Here is a 22,303-nt window from a genome sequence, read left to right on the forward strand (position 1 = left end):
GGATTTGGTTTGCGACCGTAACCGTAAATAACCATGTTAAGTTGGTATTATTTGTAAAACCGCTGACCTGAAAATTATTTAAACGAATCGGAATCAAATCTGGTTCCCGATATTGAATCGATTTTTGTATGATCGTTTTTTAGAATGTTGATTTGTATACTTATATTTGATTATGTTCTTTAAAGACTTAGTTTATTGCTTCGAAAAACCAAGTATTTTGTAAAAAAAATGTTCTGCTGCAGTTTTTATGCATTATGTTGGATTATTTAAGGTGGCAGCTTAATATTGAGTTATTGCCATGGAACTATAATTCCAGTTGTAACGTTGATTTCTAATAATACATATTTCAATGATAGATCAGAACTGATCTACACCGATATTATGTTAGCACTATTTTTTTTGTATTATATTATTAAGATAAGTTTATAAGCAAGTTTCATAATGAAAAAAGTTTGATTTAGCGAGTTTGTTTTCCATATGTTTGTAAAACAGAAGCATAAATAAATAAATTCAATTAATAAACACTATCGACCTAGATCAGTACCATCGCTAATCCCCACTCAAGCTATAGAATATCGATAATAAAGCGACAAATTTATTATTAGCTGCTGTAAGCCTGCCAATCGATATAAGAGCCTATCGGGCAAAGAATGCATTTGTCCATCCCCATCGATTATTTTTTGTAAACATAAACAGAGATATGAAAAACTGAAATCGAAGGATGTTTATGTTCCGAAACTGCGCGGTTCTGCTGGTGATCGGCTCCATCTGCTGCTTCATCTACGGCCTGTTCCAGTTGCACGTGGAGGTGGAGCCCAATGCCTGCCGGATGACCTACATGTTCGGCGAGCCCATGTTTGCGGTGAGTTTGGCCCGCTTCTTGTGGGGATTAGCCCTGATTTGGCTTGTTTTGCAGAAAGTTGGGGTCAAGGACAGCGATCTGTATCCAAACTATGGGCTGTACTACTACTACGAGGGCGTGCGGCAGCAGCCGGTGGACCCACTGAAGCGCCGGATGACGGGTGCTCCCGTGATTTTTGTGCCCGGCAATGCCGGCTCCTATAAGCAGGTACGTTCCCTGGCCTCTGTGGCCCTGCGCAAGGCGATGTCCGATGATACGGGCCTCCACCTGGACTACTACACCATCGACTACGATGAGGAGCTGTCCGCCTTGTATGGCGGGTATCTGCCTCGCCAGCGTAGCTACCTGAAGCTCTGCATCCGCACTATCCTAGGGATTTACGCCGGCCGTGCGGAACAGCCCTCCATTGTGCTAATTGGTCATTCAATGGGCGGCAAGCTGGCTCAGTCGGTACTGGTGGATCCGGCCATTGGGCAGTACATCAACACCATTGTCAGCATCTCCACGCCGCTGGATCAGCCGGTGCTTAACTTAGACGCCCAGCTGGAGGAGTTCTACGAGCAGACGAACGCCGGGCTGGGTAAGCTGCGCACTGCCACGGTGCCCACGATGACGACGAATGTGTGCCAAAGCCTGCACCAGCGGCCGCCGAATGTGCAGCGAATGGCCAATCAGGACAGCTCGGCGCGGCTGGACAACGTTCTGCTCATTTCCACGGGCGGTGGCAACAGGGATCTGCTGGTGCGCCCCGGACTCACCACCTCCCAGTTTAACGATTTGCATGCCATGGTAAGTGAAGCGATGGACGACTGTCTGCCAGAAACATTGCCAAAGCGTTTCTCCTCCCTTTTTTTGCCACCACAGACTTCGGCAATCCCAAAAGTGAGCCTGAGCTGCGACCATCTGTCCGCCGTGTGGTGTCTGCAGTTCATGCAGGCCATCAACCGCTTCCTCTTCAGCATTGCCCATGTGCGCGAGGATCGCTCTTCGATCGTCTTTGGCACCAACAAGCAGCGCAACCTGCAGTCAGCCCTGTCCACCTTTGTGGTAGGTTCTTCCTGATTTCGATCTCTATTCTATTATTATACTGAAGATATACCCACACAGAAGTCACGAAGGCGTCAGCAAAGTACTGTGCGATTCGGAGCAGCAGGAAATTGGCACGAGGAGCGACGTCTGGTGATCAACAAGTACTTCACAAACGGACTTAAGGGCACCTTCTTCGACTTGATTGGTCTGCAGCGCCAGGAGAGGTACAGAAAGATGGCCATCGAGGCCTTGAACGTGGATGACGAGGACTGGCTGTTCGGCTGCTCCGCTCAGGAGCACAATAAGACGGAACAGCTTCATTGGTAGGGAATAACCCTATACTGATAGGCACTTTCATATCACGCAACTTGCCCTTTAATCCGCAGCGAAAAGGCCACCTCGCTGATGCACCTCGTACAGCGGCTGCCCAACGAAGATCGCGATCCCCGGAGCATTGCCATCCTGGATCTGCACAATCTGCGCAAGACCTACGTGCAGTGGAGCCATGTCCTAGTGCGCTTGCCAGCGAGCTCTAAAAGGATTGGCTATAACTTGGACATCTATGATCCTCGTGAGCGGGTCATGGACATCAAGATGCCACGCTGGTACACCATGGCCAAGCTGCCGTTGATAAACGAAACCCTCCAGGGCACCCTCCACCATCGACTGCGCATCTCCGAGATGGTGGATCCCTACCAGAGCATCCGGGTGATTGTGGAGCCGCTGCAGTGCATTAACCCGGAGTACAGGGTGACCGCCAGAATATGCGTTCCCTGGGCAGCGGGCTTTGAACGCTTTCAGACCATCAAGTGAGTTTTCCCTTCAGTCAATTTCTTGTAATGCATTCCGGCTTTTTCAGATCGTTCGATCAGAAACCTCAATTGTATGTTAATGTGCCAACGTTAGTGCCCAGACATTATAATACCACACAGAATCCGGTGACAGTGGATCTATATATGGATCCAATTTGTCGCTATCGAATCAGGTAAGCATCAGTAAACTGAAAAGTAAAATCTAAAAAAAATTATATTTAAAAGTTAGATTATTTTACCTTTAACTTGGTAAACCAAAGATTTTTTTATTCTAATCTAGCAAAACATTTTCTTTTTTATTTATTCAATTTTATATGAAACAATTCAGTTTTTATTAATATATGTATGAAACTACCCTTTTGAGAGGGAGGAAACATAAAATACCACCCTTTTCGCTGAATAGCATGTATAGTTTTCATCTCTTTCATTTTCCCTATGAAAATTTATCTCACTCTGATTTGTGTTTTTGTTTAGCTACGAATACTCGTATTCCTCGGCTTTGTCTCGATTGGTTCTCGAGTTCTACGGTTGGCTGCCGGCACATCTGGTCTGCGTTCTACTGATTGTGCTGAGGAAGCAGGTCGAGACCTTTCACGTGGTGGGAACGTTTCGTAGTCTACGTCCCTATGTGGGTTACCTGCAGTACACTTCGCTCTATGTGGTCACAGGTTTGTTTTGAATGCCAATAAATCTATGCGTTTAATGCAAATGTAATTAAATTTCAGCCTGTCGCCTGTTAAAGAAGCTAATCATCAGCAGCCGCTTGCTGCCGGAGCCAGAGCCCCTGGACTACAGCATCAATGTGTCGATTGTGCTCCACTGCGCAGCCATCGCGCTGTCCCTGCTGGCCACTCTTGGCACCTGGCTGGCGTTGACGCTCTACGGCAATGCCTTCTACCGCCTGGCCCTGCGCGTCACTCGCCTCTCGCAGGCCACCTCCAACGTGATGATCTCGATCATGACCCACCTGCCCATCACGTACGGCATTCTGACCATTGCCACGGCCATGGGCACCTGCAGCGGCGTAAGCCTGCTCCTGGCCTTTGTATTCTACTTCCTGATGCTGTCGAATGCGTACAAGGACTATCTGGAGGACTTTCTGTGGCAGAAGGCGGCCAATTTGGTGCGTGGCAAGCCAACTGCTGCTGCTGTGTCTCCCCAGGATTCAACCAGCGGGGAAGAGGCAGGTCAGCAGGAGGCGCTGGAGCCGAAGGATAAACAGCAGGGGAAGGTGGAGGAGGAGGAGGAGCCAGAGCCCTGTGTGGGTCTGCAGAACTTTTCCTTCCACGTCACTTTGCTGCTGATGCTGTTCATGCAACTGCTGCTCAATGCTCCTAGTACTTTGGCCTGGGCGCGCAGTCGTCGGTAAGTTTTGACTTTGAGCTTAAGGAGAATCTTTTTTAATTTTCACAATTATGCGTATGTTCCGATCTTATAGAATTATGAGTCTTATTTTAAAAATCACAAAATAATGATTATATGTTCATTTTTAAAATACTCTTCAAGAACAATGATTGTATTTGAGCAAAAAATAATGATCATTGTTTATAAAAAAAAAAACAATCTTAAAAATTATAATATAAAATAAAACAAATTTGGAAATGTGGGTTTTGTGTGCAGAGCTTTGGCGATGTTTTTGCCTAAAAAACAAATGTTTGTACGTAAATGAAGTAAACCTATTTTTAATTGGGTTCTATTTGTTATTTTTATTTTCTGTGATGGAACACATTCCTGAATATACCTCGTTGCTAAATATACAATATTTTTTCTTCTAGACATGGCATTAACCTACCGGATCCGAGTCTGTATCCCAGCATAGTGGTCCTGGCATCACTTAGTTTGCTCTTGCAGCTGCGGGCTCCTCAAAAATGGTAATTCTCGTTAAATTGCTAATGGTTGGATAATTTAAAAATTCAAATCTCAATTGCAGTCAAGGATACTGGATGCTGTCCATTGTGTTTTACGTTCTGGCCGGCGTGGTTTTACTGTACTGCCAGGCGGCCATCTACAGGCTGACCTTTGTGATTGCCGGCGCCTTCGCTCTGTTGGCTGTCCATCAAGGTCTCTGGGTCCTGTGGCGTCGTCTGTCGTCCTAAATCTGATTCACTTGGTTCTCTCTGTGTTAATTCGTTATTGATTGCCGCGTTAGTTAATTCAGTCCGAGTTGGGGGCTTATGTAAGCCAGCTGTCGCGAGGCAAATAAGCCCAGATCGGGATCTGGATCTCTCCTACCTAGCGGGAAGTCCAAATTGAGACCGAATGGGCGTTGCTCCCGATTTGCCTCGATCGCACATTACACGTATTAATTGGTTTTACGCCTGTCGCCGGCGCTTTTGGTTTAGCGATATCTCGCTGTCTAACACACCAATCTCCATTTGGGGGAAATGTGTGAAAACGCCTATAAGTCGCAGCGCCAGTTGGCCACACTCCCCATCCCGACTCGGTTTTCCTTTTAGCCAAAGACATTATCCGTAGTATTTGTTTTAGACCTTACCGAAATTAACCACAATACTCTGCTGTAAGATTTTCTATGATATGAGATTTTAATTTTTTCATTGCTTGCAATTTTCCCTTTTTTTTTTAACAATAAACTAAACCAAGAGTCATATACATATTTGTGAAACATACACGAAAATGTTAAATTCGTTTCTGTTAGATTTGTTCTTACTTGTTCAATATTTGTTTATATTATATATATGTTGTATTCGTCTTAAAATAATTTATAAAACGCTAATTTCTTCCGATCAACTAATAGATAATCAACCTAGAATAGCTGCCATATGTCACAAACAGACTTTATTGTATAAATATTGTAACTTTGTACATTGTTTTTATTTGAATAGTCCCTTGTTTTACCCTTGAAATACAATTTGATACATTTTGTAAACTCCAGCTCACCAGTGTTGATTTGTTGGCCAGTTTGGATGGGTGTGTAAATTACGAATTCATCGATGAAGTGAAGTGGCGATTGGCGATGACTCCGATTTCAGCTCGTCTTCGCCCACAATGAGATCTCCAGCGCCCAATTAAGTGGCGAACGAATCCAGTTTCGGTCCGTCAACGCCATCTACTACTTAATGTCTCATTTGTGCGATGTGGAAATCTGTGAAATCTGGATCAGTCGGTGGATCATAACACCCGGGGGGACGGGAGGCGTGGCTGCACGCAAACTGGGTGAGATATTGTCTACAATGCTCGTGGGAGCCGTTTGGATCTGGTTTGTATCGGATCGGATCGTCTGTTCAGTGGCCAAACACGCTGCAATCCCGATAAGGATGTGCCCAGTCCACTAGCATACATATATATTCATAAACGATTCGCATTCGACATCTGTCAGCTTGTCTGCATTCGACGAAAAGTGCCAATATTCGTGGCACTTATATCACAAGCAAATGGCATTTCGCTGTTTAAACTATGTTAATATGGATACAAAATGCCTTTTCCAATATCGCCATCAATTAGCTTACTAAGCTGGCCATATTTTAATAGAGGAAAGCAGTAGCAGGAGCTAAAATCAATTAAATTTGTACGATTGGTTGTACAACTGCAGCTCATTAAATGCACTAGTTTTTTTGATATCATTTTTTATGCCTGCTTTTTAATAAGCTTTACGATTTGTTGATAAAAAGGCTGTCAAACAAATATAATTAATGCAGACTTGACAATTTTATGAAACTTTTATTTTTGTTTATACACGCCAAACTATTACAATAGTTTAAATTTCAAACAAAAATATGTTTTATGAAGTATTTAAATAAATCCCAAGCTTATAACAACAAAGTAAGCCCCAAATATAAAGCCTTTCAAACAATAAAATGCCGATTATTTTTAGTTAAAATATTTTATTGGCATAGTTATAATAAAAAAAAAAAAAACAAATCCGACTTGTTAACAGGCCATGGCATTCTATATACACATGTGCGTATTACTATAACATATAACTTTGTACAGTTTGAGCTTAGAGAGAATTGGCAGTACGACTGTTAGACTTGAAGAGGTGAATGATGGATGGACTATTGCCAGTAGGCGGGCACCAGTTGAACCGGACCCTGGACATTGGCCATTTGATAGGGCGGAGGTGCCATTACATTGATGCTGCAAGAAGAATGGTAATATTAGATGGTATGGACTCTAACAAGGTCTGGTTGAATGAATGATAATTATTATAAATTTGTAAGGTAACAAGGAATGTGAAATCACTAGAAATAAAGATTTAATGATTATCATTGAAAGTTTGAATTTATGATATGTTTTTCTGCTCATGAGACATGATTTTATAATGAATTTCTTATAAAAAGTAAATTTTTTGATTCTTCTTTCATAATTGATGTAGGTTTTTTTTAAGAATAAATATAATATTTTGATTGTGAAATAAAAATATATTTCTTTGCTAATTATAATTTGACTTAAGACATAGTGATCTTTGAAATTTTGCTGCGAAATGTTTATATAATGAAATAAATATTTTGTTCTTCTGCTGAGTCAAGATTAAAAAAATTAAATTTGAAATTTTATATGAAAGAAATCTTTGGAGTGCCCTGTTTAATTTAGTTTTTAGGCCCCTATTAAATCTTTTAAATTTGTTTTTATAATACTTGCCGCATTGTCTCGGTGTCGCGATAGTAACGTGGCCTGGGCGCCACGTAGTTGTTGGAGGTGAAGCTGCGCGGATTGGCCACCGGGAAGCGAATGGCGGGCTGGGCATTGGACGCACGTCCGCCTCCCCCTCCTCCGATCCTTGCCCGGGCTCTGGGACGGGCCAGTCCGGTTCGGGCCGCTGCTGCTGCTCCTCCGCCTCCGGCAGCTGCAGCTGCTCCCGATGCCGCCGCTCCACCGCCGAGGTTGTTCAAGGCAATGCCCCCACCCAGGCCCAGTCCGCCGAGATTGAGCGGACCCAGTCCGCCGGCAGCTGCGCCTGGCTGAGGCTGTTGCCACATGGCCGCCAGCTGGATGGGCACCAGGGCGGGCAGGGAGACGGTGACGGGCACACCGGGTGGCGGGCCAGCTGGCGGGGCTTCTGGTGCCTCCGGCTCTGGCTCCGGCTCCGGCTCATCCTCGTCCTCCGGCGGCGGCGGGGCCGGCGTGGTCTCCGGCTCTGGTTCGGGCTCTGGCTCCGGGGCCTGAGTGGTGGGCTTCACCTGCGCCACATCCTTCCAGGCGGCCAGCAGGGCCAGCAGCTCGTCCTTGGTCACATGCGGACTGGACGGTGGCGGCAAATGGCTGAACTCAAAGCTGGGAGCTGGACTCCAGCCGCCGTGGCTGAGGCCACCACTGCTCCAGCCCGGCGGTGGACCCGACCCGAAGAGCGATCTCTGCTGGCGCGGAACAGGGAACTGGCCGCTGGCCAACTGGCCAAGGAACAGGATGGCAAGGACACTCTGGTACTGATATCTGGCCATGATGTCTCAACTGGAGCTGCTGTGCGCGATTTGTGTGTGCGCTCTGAACAGATCGTGGGGCCTTATATACTCCTATCGGCCATCTGATCCCCGAACTTCGCTCGTGAATTGGGTTAACAATTGGCTGGAACCGGACTGGATCGGCTGGACCTGGAATTGGACCCACTGGACAAATGGACACAGTGGACCCGCTGACCGGAAGCCGAGGAGCAATCGGCATTGGCATTTGGCCAACTGGTTCAGTTCAGCTCAGTTCAGTTCAGTTCGGTTCAATTCAAATCCGAATTGTTGCTCGTTGATCGTTACTCACGCATTTCGGTGTGCCTAGGAAGCGTGCACCATTTATGGCCAGCAATTGCATCACATATTTATGCTGGATTACCAAAGTAAATGGTCGGCAAATGAAAATGAAATCCAAAACGAAAACAAAAACGCACACGCCAACTGATGTGAAAAGTGGAAAGCGCGTGAAAAAAGCGGGCAGATGAAAACAGGTTCCTCCATGGACTTATGGCAACTGTGTAGTACAGTGTTTATGTTTATGTGCGAAAATGCAAGTTTTTACTGGCCATTATCTATGCCAAACTGTTGCTAAATAACATATTAGAGTTAAAGGAAGCTTACGCACAACGCACAACTAATTTAAATCACCGCTGTGGCACATAAAACTATTCAAGCTGAGGAAACACTGCGTATGAGTGATTTAAAGAGATATATCAACCAACAGCTTGCGAATAAAGATAAGAAAAAAAAAACTAATCAAAAGAAATTAGAAAAGTTAAGGCAATACTGCATATGAGTAATACAAAGGGTTTAATATAAATACCAAATTATAAAATAAAAGGCAACAGTGCGAATGAGTAATATAAAGGAGTACATTCCTTTGAGTGGTGGCCAGTAGTATGGAACTTGATATGGATAATATTTACATGGTATTCTATGCGTTTTAGTTTGCCTAGTCTCTAATTTAAATTATTGGCCGAGCAGTCCCAAGACTTTTTGTCCTCGTGAAACTGAATGAGCACTAGTTCGTAGGTGGCCACCGTTCCTGCCATCTAAAAGATACAAACTTTATGGTCAGCACACTAAATCTTCAGATCAAACTTCAATTTGAGAATTAGTTTTAAGTCTTAGATTAAATTAGATGTTAAAGTAAAACTGTAAAGACTAAATAAATAAATAAAAAAGGACGCACAAACTTTTATAAGAATTTATAAAGAGTCTTATTACCATAAAATGTTTGTAGCTGTGCTTGAAAAATCTTTTGTTGCAAGATTTTTTTTCGGACAGCCCTGACAATATAATAAAACTTATGTCTCACCGCCAAAAACAGCTTCCTGGTGACATTGAAGAACTTGAGGCCCGTCAGCGCCACCTGATCACTGGCCAGTTCTCCGGCGAAGCGGAAGACCTCCGGGTGATATCCCTGGAGGGGGACGAGACGCAGCAGACGCTGTGGCTGCCGCGCCTGGTCGTTGATCGCCGACACGAAGAGGAGTACGGCCGTCGATCGACTGAGCAGGAACATCAGGGAGAAGTAGAAGTAGACGGCGTGGGCCGAGGAGGGCATCGTGCTGGAAGTCACAAAATGATTGTTATAAATCTCAAGTCTGTTGCAGGCATACACAAGCGGTCAAAATAATAATAATAATATAACAATTATAAATGAGGGAAATTAGTGCTGTTAACTAAATGTTGAAAGTCCGAATTTCCAATAAGTGCAACATTTTTAATATATTTTTAAAAGTGTGTAATAAAATTTTTTTTTTAATTTTTATTTATTTTTTTTTTTTCAATGTACAGATGAACGAGGGCCTAATGTCATTAATATAAGGAATTACATACTACATATATGCTAAATTGAAAAAAAAAAAACATAAAAAACCTCGTTTCAAAAATTTATAATGTCTAAAAATATGTATAGAACAGTTGATTTTAAAATTTTGTTGTTATCTCATTTCTTTATTCCTAATCAATGTCCAAATAACCGTGGATTTTTAGTGCTTTTCTTAAGTTATCGTTGATTCAATATCGTATATTAAGAACTGAATCACTTTCCATTTCTTTCATACAATTTAAACAATCCTATTTAGTTAAATAGTAAGTAAGTATTATGATAAATTATAGGACAACTTGTCCTTAGCCTTATAAGTACTTTTTTTGAGCACTTTATGTTATTCCGTATTATACTTTACTTACTTGATACTCTTGAGCAGTTGCAGGCAGATGAAGTACAGATTGCTGCCGAAGGAAATCAGCATAATTCCGGATGCGGCATCGTCCACCTCCCGGATGAGCTCCACTATTGAGCGGTAGAGAGTGCGAGACCATGTCCAGTAGGCTTCCGGCATGGGCTTAAAATGGGCATTTGTTACCTAAATCTATAGGGAAAATGTGTGTGTATATAGGATAGCCCACCTGCCGCACCTGCAGTTCCAGGCTGCGGTTGAGTCTGGCCAACATCTCGCTGAGACCCATGCCCAGCATCATCAGGAATATGTCCATGTAGCTCCAGCCGAAGGTGAGCAGCACGTTCTGGGTCTTGCCCAGCCAACCCAGCCAGTTGGAGTAGGGGAACACAACGAACAATTGGGCACTGTTGGCGTGCAGATACGACTCCACGGGATCCCTCCTTCCGGGACAGATGTCGTAGTACACCGACGAAATAATGCTCAGCAGGTGCTCCACTAGAAAACATTGGAAAATCCGTTGTTTATATACCCTTGCAGCTACCCTTAAAAAAATAAAATATTCTATAAAACGACTATATTTCGATTTGTACATATGTGTATGTGTATCTGATATCGTTGTCTGATTTATGTAAAATTAAGATCCTGGTTTTGGAATAGTAAATAAAAGTTTTATTTAGAGAGTTTTAAAACTGAGAGAATAGTTTGAGTAGAAACGGACGGACAAACGGACATGATAAGATCGACCCTCCTGATGCTGATCTTTTGTTTGAAATTATAAAACCCTCTGCAAGGGTATATAGATTTAAAATGTGAGAACGAACTCAGAGAAAGGGTTAGAAGCAGGAAGGCCACCAGCTGGATGCGACGGGCTGGGCGAGATCGCTGCAGACAGCAGGTGTAACCGGGAAGCCGATGCTCCACCGCCGCCCAGTGGCGCATCAATCCTGGCCAGAGGCGCGCCAGGTTCAGGAACTGCCATGAGGCGATCAGGATGCTCACGTGGAAAACTATGGGCTCTGCAAGAAGTTTTTATTTAATTGTGCAATAAATGATAAATAAAAGTAGATAGTCTTACCCACACTGCGCACATCCAACACACTGTGGGCCACCTTGTGAATGCTGAAGCCCAGATCCACCGAAGTGACACAGAGATACAAGACGCTGTACCAAAACCGCCAGCTCCGGCGGCTGAAACTCAATCCTCGGCAGGATGGGGCACTGATTCCGCTGACGGGCATGAGGCAGAAGCACTGGGCCACGACCAAAACAGGAGCCACTGCCTCGTGGAAGGAGCCATTATGCAGGAAGTTCTTTCGCGTGCCCCGCACCTGGTTGTCTGGGTTAAGAAAGGCAATCAGTTTGTCCCAGGACCCCATCAGTACCATCCGTACCGCGACATTGGTCCAAACCGATTTTTATAAGTGTCAACAAGATTTTTCCTTGGCTTTTCAACTGCCGTGCTGCCTTTTTAACTCGATTTCGGTGTGGAAATCGCACTTTAAATGACCGCGTCATGTTTGAGTTCTGATTGTTGACTACAAAGGTAATGCAAAAATTTATCACGAAAAGGAAGAAATCGACCTGTGATCGGGTAATGACCAGTGATGAGGATATTTAAATGAGGGCTTTTAGTACCTAATTTGTAAAACTTTTTAAAACGTATGTATATGTATAGTTCTCTAAACAGGCTGTTAGATTTAGTAAGGAATATTTTACAGCTTATGATACATTTTTTTAAAAACCTATCAAACCTAAACAATTGTTAAAATCACGACATTAACGAACTTGTTTCATTTTATGTACAATTTATTTTTACATTTTCTTGACTCTTCCAATGCAAAAGTACTACCTTTCCCATCACTGATAACGAGTATTTAAGTAGCGCGACCTTGTGTGGAAAAGCGGACGGTAAGTCAATGGCGCCAAAACATGCAAATTGGTTAATCATGCTCATCATTTATGAACTTGGCACTACTGGTGAAATATGATAGATGATTGGCCAAATAAAATATGTATGCAACTGTCGCTTTGGAAAATTGATTAAACTTTAAGTGAATAAAAAAAACTAACTCCATTGATGCATGTTGTACGAATGAATGAAGATTTAATATAATATTTTAAATAAATTACTACAAAGATTTTGCGTGACAAATTAAGCTCCATTAGGGCAACCAGAACTTTAAAAGAGCTGGAGATAAAATCATTTATGGTAAATGGTAATTAAATATAATATTTAACCAAATCATAAAGGGGCTTAAATCACTCCGACAGCAACTGAATAAAAACGACAAGAACTCCGAAAACCAAAAATGCCAGTGGTCATGTTTGAACTCCTTAAAATACTAGTAAAAAATTCATTAGTAAGCCCTAACTTAAGTAGAGTAACATTTCGAAATTCATTTTTCAATACACGCAAAACCCGCCTAGAATTTTTGAACATCGATAAGCGCCTGCGCAACAATGCAATCGATAGAACAGTGCACCGATAGACGCGATCGGTCATCGACAAGGTAATCGGCGATCGGGGCTCGGGGTTTGGGTTTACAAGCCTCTCTTATAATTGTATCGTTCTTTATTCTTGCTCGATCGGTGAAGTCGTTCGCGGGACAGCGCTGCGCTACTGTTGTTATAACTGCTGTTTTTTAAGTGCCAAAGAAAATACGACATTTTACGCTGTGTGTGCGGAGATCTCTCGGTTATTATTTTGGAGACCTCTCTTTCGAACAAGTCAGAGTCAGTAGTAGAAGCAGAAGGCCAGAATCGGATATATGTTTTTGTTGCATTTTTTTTTGCTGTGTTGCGCGGTTTAATGCCAACATCGGTGTTTGTCAATTCGAAGCGAGTGCTGTGCCTTGACAAAATGCAATTTAAAAGCATTTAAGAAACGCCAAACCAAACAAAGAATATATAATAAGCGGAAAACACTGAAACGGGTTCGAGTTCGGGTGAGTGGTTTTTGTTTTTGTTTCTGTTTTTTTTTTCTTTTTTTGTTTCTCTCTTTCAAGACCAGAATCCGGCCAAAAGCGGCCTTACTTTTGTTAACAATTTGAGTTGCGCGTTTTTATTGTTGTTGCATTTGGTCCACACGCACACACACACGCGCAAATTGCATTTGTATGGTGTGTATGGATGTGTAATGGAACGATAATGGAACGGCTGTTTCCACAATATAATATATCTTCATCTCCCTCGCTCGCATCCCAAATCCCGATTCCCAATTTCCACCCTCAAATCAGCAAAGTGAAGAAGGGGAAGGAGGGGACAACAAAATGCAACAAATACACCGAGAAAAATATATATTAGATTCCCTTCGCATCCTAATTGCTTTTTAAAGGTGTTAACATTTTGAAACGCTGAATCACTCGAAAGCTTATGGATATTGAAAAATTGAATCATCTTTTCAAACGAAACACTGCCGAATAATGCATTCATTTTATTTTTAAATGTTCCAAAATTAAAAGTCTAAAATTTTTAAATTTAGATATGACTTCTTTGGGGCGTTATGATTCCGACTTGTTCTGATTTTTATTTCATAAACTTAAAAAATATGGAAAGCCATAATTTCATTTCAGATAAAGATTTTTAGATAAAGATTTATCTTAAAACTTTAAATGTTTATACTTGTTATTGTTTATATATATGTACTTGTCTTAAAATTTTTGAAGAATAGGTTAAATTAAATCTACACATTTTTTTTTCTGCTCATTTACATGCTTAGACTCTAATAATGCCCCTGTCCCCACAGCCGAAGTCTTTTGTTTTTATTTACACAGATTTTTTGATTCCGCCGCTTCCGATGTGTTTTCTCTTTTTCTCCTTCTCTGTCCAAACACCAGCTGCATGAATCATCTATTTTCCCGTCCCTTTCCCACCGAAACAGTTGGGAGCGACTTATTCAGCTCAAGTCTCTGAAAACAACGAAAAAATAAAGAAAAAACCCAGCTCCAAAACGATCCAATACACATGTGCACTATCTACATAAGCACGTCATATAGTATAGTATACCCCTCCTATCGAAAACTTATTTGGGTATTACACTGTTACTTAGCTTTCGATTAGTCAGCCGACTGGAACAGAAGCTGGAAATATATCTAATACATTCCCACGATAAGAAAAGCTTCCGTTTCCTTTTCTTTAAAATGAAATATATTTATATTTTTATAATAGATACATGAGAATAGCCCCCATGACAAAAATAAGCAACCCTCTCATCTGGTCTCAAATAAATAGAGTTGCTTATCATCAAAATTTATTGGTATTTTTATTTATAACAAACAAAATAATTATATGTTTTTCAAATTTTTAATTTAGAACTGCCTACAAAAATATCACAGATAATTGATCAGTGCCCCATATGATATATGTACACATTCTTTGATTAACTATATTTGCATTTGACTTCCCGCCCGCAAAACACATATATTTATTGATTGATTATTTTTTAAGCTTCGTTCCGCTGCTTGTCTTGGATTTTGGAGGGTCTCCAAAGAATTCGGATCGGTGGGAACCCAAGGCTGATAAGACTTTGATGTAAACATATACATGTTCCTTATGTGCTTAGCTGTGTGTACATAATATGCATATTTGTGAGGGGGAGCTTACCAGGGGGAGGGAGAAGAAAAGTGAGCAGAGGGCGCGATCCGTACATCCCGAAAGAGGGAGTGTTATCTCTGATATCTGTGCCATCATCATTGCCATCTGTTGAGGGGCAGCTCAGACACACTCGCGGTTAAATGTATAGATCTGGATATAAAGCAATTCTCACTCAAAAAATTACTTAGCTTCGGTAAATTACTTAGCTTATTATAATAACATTTCAACACGTCCAGAATACCCACAACAATTTAAATTCAAATCTTAAAAGGGTACAATTGCATAAGTTTATTTAAGCCAAAAAATAATTCCTCAAAAACCTAATAAATCATAACGAAAACAGTTGTAGATCAAATACAGTTTAGTACGCTTTGTGGGCTTAAGAATGAATTTAACACATTTTATAAAGTTAACATCAAATTCCAAATTATATGATTTGTCGTTTGAATTTAAAATGATTGCAGGCTACAGGCTAGATATATTATGACCACCGCTGCTGTGTCGGCACGCATATATGGGAATGGAATTAAATGAAACGACTTGGGTTGGTGCTCATATTGGACGGGATGCCATGTTATGTAGGATGCATATTCAGATTTTCAGTTGCGGAGCGGTGGTTGCTCCCCCTATTTAACATGAAAAATATGAACGAAAAACTGAGGATACCGAAAGAACTGAAACAATATACATAGGGCTCAAAAACAAACACACATGTTGATCATGCATGAAAGCGAACCGCTCCCCCGTCCCCCACTTATAGCCCCCATCATTCCCAATCCCCCACGCAATATTTATACATAGTACCCCTTCTCGGGGCCCTGAAATTCCCATTCCCATTCCCAGTCCCAGAGGCGTAGTAGCACCACCACCACGCACCGGAAACATCGTTAAATGCGTAACAAGGCGCTTTTTAATTTAACCGATCCAAATAAAAGCATTAAATAAATGAAATTGTGTGCACATGCAAAACATTTGGACTCAAGCGTTATCTGCAGGGTGAAACCCACGAAAAAAGCATGACAAACCGCGGCTTAATTGAAACTGTCATTGATTCAATACGCACAACATAACATACGATGGTGCGTTCTTTTTTACTGGGAAAACTGAAACCGAAACGGAATCCATTTGATTGCATTTGTGTCGCAAGACTCTTTTTGTTTTTCCACCGCTTTCGCCGCTTATCAACCGGGAAAAGAAAGAAAAATGAAAATTTAATTGGTCGTAAAAAAGTGCATTAATGGTAAAGTTGCTGATAGCTTCTTGCCGCCTGTTTGCAAAGATAACAATATTACAAATTCCATAGGGGCCCCTTCAAGAACAAGATTTCAAAAAAAGAATCTCTTTCGAAAACGAGAACATGTGTAAGGGCTGCAGAAGATAAGGGATCTTCTTCACAGCATATCGAACCAATTATTTATTTCCAAATTTCAACTTTTTGTTTCAAAAATAGGGCAGCCAATCGTTTAGTTTATCGAAATGGCACTGAATTCGTTTAAATCGCGCGTTTATAGCTTCGACTAAAATCTGTTTTCTCTTCACGTTATAAAACTTAAAAATGAAATAATCCTCATAATCGTTATACTGCATGTGTTAAACGCTTCAAATAAAATCAAGACATTATGTCCTGTATCTTAATTCGTTAATATTTATTAAAAATATTCAGGTTTTTTGTAAAATTCATTGCTTCGTTTTATCAAAAATCTTTCGTTCAACACGGTATTAATCTTTATGGGAAGCTTTTTAATTTATCTCGTTGGTAAACATTGTGTGTTGAATGAACAAAACCCTGTTTTCTATCGCCAGTTTTCTTCCGATATTGACATAAATAGTTTTTCCCGGCCTATTCATGGGAATATTTTAAAAATCTTTTTAAAAACCCGCAATATCGATATGAACTCTATATCGCAGCACTGACGACATACTTTGCATTATATTCTCCGGCAATTAAAAGATATTGCAACGTAGTCGTACGTGACTAAGAATGAAGACAGTTGAATTGAATAAGTAAATCGTATAATTATTAAAAAGAAAGCAGCGGAAACTGGTCAACCATCTGAATATTATGAGTCAACACACAACTTACTTGACTAGCACAAAAGCCTGTTCTCACCTGTATGCAAATAACCTTTACGTATGTAAATAGCAAGCCAGGAACTTAAGATGCCACCAAACAAATCAACGAAACTTTTTTGAAGTTTTTAATTACAACTATCAAAGCCGTCGTTCATGTTCCTGTCTGCGTTTGACATTGATCTCCTTCTGAATCCTGATTTGATAATAACTAATCTTGTAGCCATCAATCACGCAGTCAGCCGCGATTTGAAATGTTTAAAACTATTATTTAAAGCTGTTTGCCTTGCTAGAGTGATGAGGAAATTGGTGGAAAACTCGAACTGTTGATGAAAAATTCGTACAAATGTGAATTCAAATCGCGTGCAAACCGGCTCGGCGATCATTACGGTTGACCAGTTGGCCGGCAAAAATCGTATAACAAAATCAGTTCGCATAAATCAAATGTCTCGGATGCGATAAGTCGGTGGGAGTATGCAGACCACAGACTACACACTACAGACTACAGACCACCGACTTCCTCGCTAATCCCGCCGATCGGATCGGGTTTTCCTCAGACATGAGCAAACTAGGCTATCGCATCCGCAAAGCTGCAATTAGTTAACTGTTTCGATCTGTCTGCTAGTGTATTCATTCATTCACAGATTTTCACGCGAGTGGAACTTGATTTTGTGGATAATATTATATTTCCTTTTTCGTGCATAGAAAGAAACTTATGCGGAAGGAGCGTGTTTCGCAATCTACTTTAGTTTGTAAAACACAATCAATTCAAATAGATTCTTTTATACAAATCAACCAAATTATTTTTGGAACAAGCATTCTATTTAAGATTGTAAAATACACTAAGTATAAAATCTTTCGAACGGTTTATTCAATTTATTCTATATTACACAATAAGAGTTATCTGAAGCAATTATCAAATAAAATTATATTTCAACTTATTTTTTTGAGTGATCGTTAATTTGGTTCTTAAACAGGCAAACTTCCGTATTAACGTACACATCCGGCTTTTAATTTTCTCCATTAAAACCCATCTAAAATCTATACGGGCTGAATAAATCCAACCAATCAGATAACAAAATTAACAAGACAACTAAGTAGATCACTTCTTCAGGGTGTAAATGTTAAAGCTAATAACTTCTTTATGTAAAATAAAACCAATTTTGTTGTTCTATGATCTACAACATCTTGTATTTAAGTTAAACAGAGATAGAATGGCAACAGGGTTTAGCCCTCATTTACCTAACCAATTAATTTAATAGGCAAAGGCTAATGCTCTCGTTTTCTGTTCTTCCCCCGCAGAATGGACAAGGGCATGGACATGGATATGGATATGGGAATGGGACAGGACATGCTGATGGATGCCCCAGCGGCCACTCAGTCGATCTACCCGCATTCGGCGACATTATTCGCGGCAATTAGTGCCTGTGTCTTTGTGACAATCGGCGTTCTTGGTGAGTAATACCAATCCCCGATCGACCCAGCCCCTGCTAACCTGTTTCGGCATTGTTGGCCCCGCAGGTAACCTGATCACCCTGCTGGCGCTGCTCAAGAGCCCCACGATACGGGAGCACGCCACCACCGCCTTCGTCATCTCGCTGAGCATCTCCGACCTGCTCTTTTGCTCCTTCAGTCTGCCGCTGACGGCGGTGCGATTTTTCCAGGAGGTGAGTCATCTTGAAAAATATTAATACCTCCACTGATAGTAAAACCAAGTATTTCTTACTCAATTTAAACAAATATGGAATTAAGCACTTTTTTTTTGGCTTACATTTTAATAAATTAATTTTTTATAGTTAAAAAGGTATCTAATCTAATATTTTTCACATATTTGCACATGCAACTTAATATGGGTTTGTATTTAACACTATGCTTTATTCACTATTTAATTCAAATATGAGTAATAACAATATCTGTGTAGGGAATGCCTTGGATTTTATAAACATAGGTTCACCTTAAGCTGTTCCATATTTGTTCGATTATGCCAATATCAACCCGTATATTTTTCAAATAATAATATGTTTCTTTTTTGTTTCCCACCAGAGCTGGACCTTTGGCACCACGTTGTGCAAGATCTTTCCTGTGATCTTCTACGGCAATGTGGCTGTTTCACTCCTTAGCATGGTGGGCATCACCCTGAACAGGTAAGCCCATCTCCGTCCTTTCTGTCATTGGGATAAGCTAATCCCCAAACGTGTTCTTAATCCTCTGGCAGATATATACTAATCGCTTGCCACAGCCGCTATTCGCAAATATACAAGCCCAAGTTCATAACCCTGCAGCTATTGTTCGTGTGGGCCGTGTCCTTTCTTCTGCTGGTAAGTGAAAATAGGCTCTATAATAAAATCGATTCCGTGATATTGTGACGCAAAACATAAATCAATTAAAAGGAACCCAAACTCACGATAGTGCTATGTTGTCTACTTTCACAGCTGCCGCCCATTCTGGGCATCTGGGGAGAGATGGGTCTCGACGAGGCCACCTTCTCCTGCACGATACTCAAGAAGGAGGGACGGTCGATCAAGAAGACGCTGTTCCTGATCGGCTTCCTGCTGCCCTGCCTGGTGATCATCGTTTCGTACTCCTGCATTTACATCACGGTGCTGCACCAGAAGAAGAAGATTCGCAACCACGACAACTTCCAGATCGGTGCTAGTGCGGCGGGCAAGGGCTCCTCCTCCTCCGCCGCCGGCGGATCCTACATGACCACCACGTGCACGCGAAAGGCGCGCGAGGACAACCGCCTGACCGTGATGATGGTCACCATCTTCCTGTGCTTCCTCGTCTGCTTCCTGCCACTGATGCTGGCCAATGTGGTGGACGACGAGAGGAAGACCTCGTATCCCTGGCTGCACATCATCGCCTCGGTGATGGCCTGGGCCTCCAGCGTCATCAATCCGATCATCTATGCGGCCAGCAATCGCAACTATAGGTGAGTTTGAGATCTATATCTACATGCATTCAGCCTTAAATCATTTGTATGTCTAATCCCTAAACTGTTCTCTTTTAGAGTGGCCTATTACAAGATCTTTGCGCTGCTCAAGTTCTGGGGCGAGCCGCTGTCGCCGATGCCGAGTAGAAACTATCACCAAAGCAAGAACTCCAAGGAGCTGTCGGGCGTGATCCGCAGCACGCCGCTCTTCCACGCCGTGCAGAAGAATAGTATTAACCAAATGTGCCAAACATATTCAGTATGAGATCGAGATCGCCGCAGTCGAGTCTTTGTATTAGAGCTTGTAATTCATATCAATTACCTACTTATTACTTTTTAATTTATAAATGTATAAACGATGTACGGCAGTGCTAACATCAAAGACAATCGAATTAAATATATATACGTAGACCAATTGAGAATTCTGTGTTTTTGAATTGAAAGTTTATGCCGGAGTATTTCACAGACTTTCATATCTTGCTTCCCAATTCGTTAAAAGGCTTTTAAAAAAAATTTGGGTATAAGTTCGCTGATGAGATGTTATTTGTGCTGTGTTGCAATATTAAACTATGTTAATTCAAATTAACTACAAAGAAATTTAATCCAAGTTTTGTTTTGTTTCTAAATATATGATTTTAGCTTTGATATAATGGAATAATCTAGCTTCCTATTTGATTAGAGAGCTTTGAAATATAATACTTGGGAAGTAAGTTCACTGTTAAGGTGCTACATGTTGTTTACCTTACTGCAAAATCAAACCTTGTTGTGCCATAAAAACGATTGTTGGAAACTCAAACTACACTATTCCATATCAACGGTTAAGAAAAATAATAATCTAGCTTCTTGTTGGACATATTTTTGTGTCCTCTAGATTATATCTAATAAAAAAGTGGCAAAAAGGCCTTGGCATACTTGATATGATTATAAGGGTTAAAACTTATTGGAACCCTAATTTCAAATGGGTTAGTTATGCCATATTTGTGATACCCTTGTTAAACTGCTGAGGTTAGATTCATATCTGGATATCTGGACAAAGACCTCTCACGTGCGATCACTCAAGATGACAACTGGATTATATTCTCTCTGTAAACATCGGAGACATTGTGCTGGTAAAGCACGCGTTTACAACTCGTTTAAATAAACCCATGGACGCGCCATGTGCCACTCGCGATTCTTGGTCACAAATCAAACATCTTTCGATAGTTTCACTTTAAAAAAAAGGTTTTATTTTGTATTTTTTCTTCATCGTGGAACCGAAGAACCCTTAACGCACACTAGACGGACGAGAGGACCGGCATGTCCGTAATCCGGAGCACAGATTCTGGACGCACTCTCCTAGGCCTTGACGGCGAACTTGCGCTGGGGGAAGACGGAGCGCTTGCGGATCTCCTTGAGGGTCTTGCGGTTGGCATCCCGCGGCGACAGGGCCTTGCGGATGGCGCGGGTCTTCTTCCTGCGCAGATCCAGGGGCTTGTACTTCTTGTTCTTGAACACCTTGCGCAGGTTCTCCTTCTGCTTCTGGTGCATCACGATGTACACGCGGGCGATGGCCTTGCGCACAACGCGGCTGTATTTGGGATGCAAACATTAGTAGGGGCTTGTTGGCATTGGCACTGGCATTAGGGGACGCCATAACGGATATGGATACTCACATCTTGGAGAGCTTCGAGGGAGCTCCGCCGGTCACCTTGGCCACACGCAGGCTGAGCAGCTCATTCTTGAGCTCATCCAGCTGCTTGGTGAGGTCCTTCTTGTCCTTGGTCCTCAGTTCGGAGCACTTAACCTTCACCTAGACGCCGCAAACAAAAAACGCAGAAAACACACAATTAGAATTCGGCACACGGGAGGAGCACAAACAAAAAATAGCATTTCCATCGCGCAGCCCCGTCGGCGGGCGTCCATTGGTCGCCCTCTCCGCGATTTCCCTGCACGGATGGCCGCTAATTCGGGAAATTAAACTTCGCAAAAACCAACCATTTTTCTCGCTGTCACGTCAAAAAAAGAAAGAAAGAAAGAAGAGGAGATGGAATCTGAACTAGTTGGTGGTGGCACTGCCGTGGCTCCGGGCGGCGAACCAGTTGGCGGCGCTGTTATCGAACCGGATCCGACTCCGAGCTATGGACTCTGCTTTAATAGCTAAATATGATTTCTTAGATATCCAATCACATTTGAGTTTTGGTTTTAATTAAACTTGACAGCTATTTCTTGGTATTAGAAAAATTCTCTGAGGATTGATGCCTTAAAAAACAATATTATAAAATCGGTTAAGTAGTCAACATTTTTGAGCACCTGGAGTATGGAATTAAATTGTATATAGATTTATTTTTTTCAACAGTATTTATGGCTGGAATTTTCTTTTTATATGGAAGTTATAAAAATATTAATATTATAATATGGAAACGCTTGGAACATTA

General features: G+C 41.6%; 5 protein-coding genes across 5 annotated transcripts; 2 read left to right on the forward strand and 3 right to left on the reverse strand.

Moving 5' to 3' along the window:
- Positions 1-648: 648 nt before the first annotated feature.
- Positions 649-5,595, forward strand: LOC128264983 (GPI inositol-deacylase). Its single transcript, XM_053000729.1, has 10 exons — positions 649-862; positions 917-1,651; positions 1,727-1,909; positions 1,970-2,214; positions 2,278-2,700; positions 2,751-2,876; positions 3,178-3,371; positions 3,429-4,068; positions 4,479-4,574; positions 4,634-5,595. The coding sequence occupies exons 1-10, from the start codon at positions 722-724 to the stop codon at positions 4,797-4,799; spliced, it is 2,949 nt and encodes a 982-aa protein (XP_052856689.1). The 5' UTR covers positions 649-721; the 3' UTR covers positions 4,800-5,595.
- Positions 5,596-6,524: 929 nt separating this feature from the next.
- Positions 6,525-8,156, reverse strand: LOC128264984 (translation initiation factor IF-2). The gene is made up of 2 exons (XM_053000730.1): positions 7,303-8,156; positions 6,525-6,798 (listed from the first exon to the last, which is right to left on the reverse strand). The coding sequence occupies exons 1-2, from the start codon at positions 8,100-8,102 to the stop codon at positions 6,717-6,719; spliced, it is 882 nt and encodes a 293-aa protein (XP_052856690.1). The 5' UTR covers positions 8,103-8,156; the 3' UTR covers positions 6,525-6,716.
- Positions 8,157-8,250: 94 nt separating this feature from the next.
- LOC128264985 (gustatory receptor 5a for trehalose) lies at positions 8,251-11,547 on the reverse strand. The gene is made up of 6 exons (XM_053000731.1): positions 11,370-11,547; positions 11,116-11,310; positions 10,521-10,789; positions 10,302-10,456; positions 9,424-9,676; positions 8,251-9,157 (listed from the first exon to the last, which is right to left on the reverse strand). The coding sequence occupies exons 1-6, from the start codon at positions 11,530-11,532 to the stop codon at positions 9,065-9,067; spliced, it is 1,128 nt and encodes a 375-aa protein (XP_052856691.1). The 5' UTR covers positions 11,533-11,547; the 3' UTR covers positions 8,251-9,064.
- Positions 11,548-12,845: 1,298 nt separating this feature from the next.
- On the forward strand, positions 12,846-20,311 carry LOC128264992 (protein trapped in endoderm-1). The gene is made up of 7 exons (XM_053000742.1): positions 12,846-13,239; positions 18,260-18,411; positions 18,479-18,624; positions 19,001-19,101; positions 19,173-19,275; positions 19,390-19,889; positions 19,968-20,311. The coding sequence occupies exons 2-7, from the start codon at positions 18,261-18,263 to the stop codon at positions 20,152-20,154; spliced, it is 1,188 nt and encodes a 395-aa protein (XP_052856702.1). The 5' UTR covers positions 12,846-13,239; position 18,260; the 3' UTR covers positions 20,155-20,311.
- Positions 20,312-21,092: 781 nt separating this feature from the next.
- Positions 21,093-22,009, reverse strand: LOC128264981 (60S ribosomal protein L35). The gene is made up of 3 exons (XM_053000728.1): positions 21,864-22,009; positions 21,542-21,678; positions 21,093-21,456 (listed from the first exon to the last, which is right to left on the reverse strand). The coding sequence occupies exons 1-3, from the start codon at positions 21,864-21,866 to the stop codon at positions 21,225-21,227; spliced, it is 372 nt and encodes a 123-aa protein (XP_052856688.1). The 5' UTR covers positions 21,867-22,009; the 3' UTR covers positions 21,093-21,224.
- Between the last annotated feature and the right edge of the window lie 294 nt (positions 22,010-22,303).

This window comes from Drosophila gunungcola, unplaced genomic scaffold (assembly GCF_025200985.1).
Source record: "Drosophila gunungcola strain Sukarami unplaced genomic scaffold, Dgunungcola_SK_2 000088F, whole genome shotgun sequence".
Lineage (NCBI taxonomy): Eukaryota > Metazoa > Arthropoda > Insecta > Diptera > Drosophilidae > Drosophila > Drosophila gunungcola.